At 42.4% G+C, this 6,000-nt stretch overlaps 1 protein-coding gene across 2 annotated transcripts in view; it reads left to right on the top strand.

The window, feature by feature from the left end:
* Positions 1-5,745, top strand: part of HECW1 (HECT, C2 and WW domain containing E3 ubiquitin protein ligase 1) — a gene marked incomplete at both ends in the record, with an annotated part of 142,369 nt that extends 136,624 nt beyond the window's left edge. For both annotated transcript variants that reach the window (XM_079785984.1, XM_079785985.1), the window contains 2 exons: positions 723-921; positions 5,634-5,745. In XM_079785984.1, the coding sequence (XP_079642110.1) occupies positions 723-921; positions 5,634-5,745 (311 nt within the window). The remainder of the gene's footprint in view (positions 1-722; positions 922-5,633) is intronic.
* Positions 5,746-6,000: the final 255 nt, after the last annotated feature.

Raw genomic sequence — 6,000 nt, forward strand, 5'->3', positions numbered from 1 at the left:
GCCCAGCATCTTCCATTCACCAAGCTTGCCCTTTACCTCCAGGCTTTCTTAAGTCCAAGACCCTTCCGTGGTATGTAGTTACCAAGATCTGACATCAGAAAAACAGGAAATAAAATAAAAGATTGTATTGCCCTAACCGGTTTGGCTCAGTGGATAGAGCGTCGGCCTATGGACTGAAGAGTCCCATGTTCGATTCCGGTCAAGGGCATGTACCTTGGTTGTGGGCACATCCCCAGTAGGGGGTGTGCAGGAGGCAGCTGATCGATGTTTCTCTCTCATTGATGTTTCTAGCTCTCTATCCCTCTCCCTTCCTCTCTGTAGAAAATAAATAAATAAATTTTTTTTTAAAAAAAGATTGTATTATAGAGGGTTTTGTCTCTTAAGGATCCTAATGATCTCTACTAAGTCTAGTCATTCCTTGTCTACATTTATATGAGGCAGGAAATGACTGATGGATTCCCAAACATCTCTAAGAACATCTCTCAGAACACATAATCATTTTTATAAAATAGGTACTTTCTAAATCTGCTTTTGTTTTTAAAATTGACCAAGTTACACAAATTGTTGAAGACTTACCTACAGGCCATTACTACAGAAATCAGCAGATCAAAAGCAGCTGTTTCATTCTTACCACACCTGATGTGTATTTCATCTCGCTATTCCCTTCCCTCTTTCCTCTTTTTTCTACTTCCTCTAATTCTCTCTCTTTTTGCTCCATTCAGGTTACCATGATGGGCATCTTGTGATCCGCTGGTTCTGGGCCGCGGTGGAGCACTTCAATAATGAGCAGAGGTTAAGATTACTTCAGTTCGTCACAGGAACATCAAGTGTGCCCTATGAAGGCTTTGCGGCCCTTCGAGGAAGCAATGGGCTTCGGCGTTTCTGCATAGAGAAATGGGGGAAAATTACATCTCTACCCAGGTATGAGGCTTTTACCAACTTCAGGAAACCTGCTAAAGAGAGCAAAGTATACTTTTTTATTTGAGCTTGGGTGATCATCCTTTAGCATAGAATTCTTTTCTGGAACACTAAGTATTGTTATATGCATTACTAGAGGCCCAGTGCACGGATTCATGTTCCAGTGGGGTTCCTCAGCCTGGCCTGCGGGGATTGGGCCAAAACTGGCTCTCCGACATCCCCCAAGAGGTCCTGGATTGCAAGAGGGTAGTTCTCGGGTGACACACCCTGGAATCGGGCTCCCTCCTCTCTGATTCTAGGTATGTCATCCTAGACATACAGCTCGGCAGGTCCTACATTGAGCGTCTGGCCCCTGGTGGTCATTGTGCATCATAGCTAACCAGGCAGATGGTTGAACGGTCAGACGGTCGCTTAGGCTTTTATATATATTGAAGATTAGTGAAAGGTGCAGGTAAGAAGTCTCTGGGAGGTTAATTTAGACCATATTCTTAATGATTTTTTTTAATGATTGATAGTATTTGGGCTATAGTACCATGGTTCATATGTCAGTTGTGGGAAACTTTCCAATCTGTGTGTAGCCCAATCAATTTAAAGAGATTGTCTCCCCCTGGCAAGGTTGCAGGCTCAATTCCCAGTAGGGGACATGCAGGAGGCAGCCCATTGATGTTTCTGCCTTTCACCCTCTCCCTTCCTCTCTCTCTAAAATCAATGAAAATGCATTTTTTTAAAAAGAGGAATTCTTACCTGTTGGCAAGGGGTGTGGGGGAGAAGAGCTTCCAGGCTTTCTTAAGTCCAAGACCCTTCCGTGGTATGTAGTTACCAAGCCCAAAGTAACTCTTCCCAGCTCTGTGTATGTATTTCTACAACATATCACTTGATATTCTAGAAGCCCAAAGTAACTCTTCCCAGCTCTGTGTATGTATTTCTACAACATATCACTTGATATTCTCTGTATGGTAGTTGCTCAAATGTTGCCAATTTTTTTACTATGCTTTCAAACGTGTGAGGATAGGACCACATATATGTCAGGTCTCTACAGTGAATGCTATATAGTAAGACATCGTGGGCCTCGGCTAAGTGGCTCAAAGTTGATTGGAGCATCCTCCCGTACATCAGAAGGATTCCCGGTCAGGGTTCAATCCCCAATAGAGGCTTTTACAGGAGGCAACCAATCTCTCTCTCTCTCTCTCTCTCTCTCTCTCTCTCTCTCTCTCTCTCCCCCCCCCTCTCTTTCTCTCTAAAAATTAATAAAACATATCTTCAAGTGAAGTTATTTTTTAAGGATATTGAGGAACTTATTGTGAGATAAATGCAAAAAGGGAGGCTCTAAGGATCCAGGTAATTTAACAGAATGAATTTCTTTTAACGTGAGTTTTAATCCCAACACTTACTGGGTCTTTTCTTTGCCACATTGAGTAGCATAAACCTGGTCAGTGAAATAAGAAGCAGTAAAAAGATACTTCTGTATAGGTACTGTTATAATAAATATTGCTCAACAAACAGAAGAAAAGATTGATCCATATTATTTTCTTGTGATGATATTTTCTAATTATTAAAGAAGATTCCCATTATAGTCAACTCTATTTCTACATGGCCTCCCAAATACCTTTGCTGAATTCCAAACTATTATTTTCATAGCATTCTCAGATTTGACATTCCCAGAGTGTCCTGAAGACAATTCCGCAATTTGCATGTATTAGAGGCCCAGAAAACAGAATCCATACCTAGCTGATTAATAGCAGCCTAAAGCTTTGGTGCAGTTTTCAGCCCTGGATTTACCCACAGAGTTCATCAGACCCTCACGTTCATTTGCATGGTTCTGCTGATAGTTGGACCTACTGAATTAAGTCTGGCAAGAAAATAAGCCCAAAAGGGCAAACTTTCCATTTGTCTGTTTTAATAATAGATTTGTAGGCTGCAGTCATCAGGAGACATCCTGCTATGGTTTTAGACATGAGATTGAGTCACCATTTGTCAATCCCTTACCCCCATAGTGCACCTTGAGGAGGGCTGAGATAAAACAAGGTACCTGCCCAGAGGGGCTCACAGTCTAGGGAGGAAAAGAACCTGGTAGTAAGACATTATAACACAAGGTAGAATCAGAGGGGCACTAAGAAGGAAAAGGAAAAGCAAGTAGAACAAAGAACTAACCTGATTGAGACCAAAGGAGATGTCACACGAAACGCTGGCATTTAGGTGAGCACTGAGGGGCAGTGAATGGGTGGAGAGGAATTCCTGCCTGAAGCAGCAGCATGAGCAACGCCAGGGGGTGGGAAATGGCCAGATTGTGTTCAGACGTTTTTAGGTTACAAACTGAAATTTATTTAAGGGGGTTCATCAAGGCTGTAGATAAAAGTAATTATTGAAGAAATTCTGGGTGTTCACACTGGGTCTTGAAGAGGTGCCATTGGCTACTGCTTTCAGTTTACTCCCAGAAATTACCTTTGACAGAATTAATGTATATTGTAAATATGGGATGTTTTTCTCCATAATATTTTCACTCATGGAGTCACAGTTAAAAGGATCAGAGGAAGAAAACCAAGAAGATTATTCCTGCTCATATCTTGCTTGAGGCTAATTCAGCAAGTTCCAAACGCACACTTGGGATGTTTCTGCCCCACTTACTTTAGTTAGCCATAGCCCCGAGTATGTCCTAGTTTCAATCTTTGTAAACATAGAGAAGAACCGCTGTAACTGTTATCCTACTCAATTTACTGAGTACTCTTCCACTTCTACTCAAGCACATAAGCTTGGGTAAAATATTTTCTTCAGAAGTCAATTTAGGCCTATTTGAATCTTAGTTAATAATCTGAGACCTCTGCTAATCTTGGCCTATTTTTACGTTTCTTCCCAGTTAAATCCTTAAGGTCATATACCCTATTATCCTGTTCCCACACTTGGTTTCCCAAGGCCAAAGAAAAAGCTGTTATCAAAAGAAGGAAGAATGGATGCTGAGAGGCAAAAAACAACAACATTCTCCCCAATTCTCCTTGTGCAGGAAAACCTCTTTCCTCTCCCCTCTTCCCACCTTCCTTCTCCCCCATTCCCAGAGCACTGCATCCGCCTGATCACTGGGACTCTGAAAACAAAGTTATAAATAATACACAACTCCCCTGGGGATCTTGTCATTTAAAAGAAGAGTTTAAGCCCTAACCGGTTTGGCTAAATGGATAGAGCGCCGACCTGTGGACTGGAGGGTCCCAGGTTCGATTCCAGTCAAGGGCATGTACCTTGGTTGTGGGCACATCCCAGTGGGGCAGGGAGGGGGGGGGCGTGCAGGAGGCGGCTGATCGATGTTTCTCTCTCATTGATGTTTCTAACTCTCTATCCCTCTCCCTTCCTCTCTGTAAAAAATCAATAAAATATTTTTTTTTTAAAAAAAAAAAGAAGAGTTTAATATCCCCAAAAAATTCTAATGAAGGAAAAAATGTTATTTTTTGGTTAGGATTTTGTGTAGTTTTGTCTATATGTATGTTTGTTTTGTGATTTTTTTAATTATTTTATTGTTATTTTATATTATTATTTTATTTTATAGTGCCCTTTTCTGTGCTGGTTGGATTCTCAAAACACCATTTCAAATTACACCCCTTCTATGGAGAAAAAGGCATTCAATTAACCTTCAGCTGTACCCACCTACTTTTCTTCCTACTTTGGTATAGGACGTGGCATCAACCAAGGTTTCTAAAAAACAAAACAAAAAACAAAGAACCTCTAACAGGGCGCAGCCAGTCAGGCCCATTTGAAGTTCCATGGGAGGATTCTGTGTGGCCTGGGCTTCTAAGGCCTGCACAGGTGACATGGGCCTGTTCCTAGTCCATGTGTCAGCACATGCAGGGAAGCCATTTCTTGTCCAGGCCAGATACTGGCATGTGTGAGTCTGCAGGATGAAGCACATGGCAAGTAAAGCAGAAACCAGGGAAGGTAGCAAGGGACGCTCTAGGCCAGCGGTCGGCAAACTGCGGCTCGCGAGCCGCAGCTTGCTGCTCTGTTGACTAATGAGTTTGCCGACCACTGACCTAGACTCTCGATTCCAATAATTACAGGCTGTTGTTGTTCCCTGTGATTAAGCCCTTATCCCAGTGGTCGGCAAACTCATTTCTCAACAGAGCGGCAAACCGTGGCTCGCGAGCCGCAGTTTGCCGACCACTGCTCTAGGCAACCAGGGAGGACTATCCCACAAGCTCAGCTGTTCTTAGAAATGCAGACTATCTGTCCCATCGGGGACTGTAGAGGAGCTGGACTGTCTCCAGGGCACACCTGACCTGATAGAGCTTTGTATCTCAGAATTCCAAGCCATCTGTTGGCATCTCTAAATATATGTACGTGGTTTACTAAGACCCAGAAGTCAGAGGTGGGCAAGGAGGCTTGGGAATATGACCCTCCAATACTAGTTATATTTCTGCCTCCTTCACTAACCACACTCATTTTCACACCTTAATTGCAAAATAAAGCTGATACCATTGGTTTGCTAGTGTAGTTCTAGTTCAGTGTGGTTTGCTAACAAATGCAAACTACCTGTTTCTAGTTAGTCCACTTCCTCAACTGGTCTATTCAAGTCTAGAAGGCTATGTTTCCTAGTTCCCAATGTTTTATGGTGGTCCTACATGGTGGTTCTGCTAACTTCTGATTCACTGCTTCCGACTGATCATAGATATATCTAAACCAGTTATATCATTGAAAAAAACACCTTCACCAATCTTTTCTCCCCCATTCAGGGCACACACATGCTTCAACAGATTGGATCTTCCACCTTATCCCTCGTACTCCATGCTGTATGAAAAGCTGTTAACAGCAGTAGAAGAAACTAGCACTTTTGGACTTGAATAAAGAAATGGAAACTCGCCTGACATTTTCCTGGACAGTGACACCACCCTTTCTGGAAAAATCCCCCGTTCCCTCTCCCTTTCCCTGAATCAACTCTTCTTTGATGTTGGTACTTCATGATTTTTATTTTCAAACCAAATCAGAATGGACAAGAGCTGTGCATGAAGAACTGCCTTCTTCTAAGATATAACCTTCAGGCTTATCTCCTCTATTTTCAATGAACTGCTAGCCTGTATGCAATATTAAAAAACAGCTGTC

Source organism: Cnephaeus nilssonii (assembly GCF_951640355.1).
Source record: "Cnephaeus nilssonii genome assembly, chromosome: 12".
NCBI lineage: Eukaryota > Metazoa > Chordata > Mammalia > Chiroptera > Vespertilionidae > Cnephaeus > Cnephaeus nilssonii.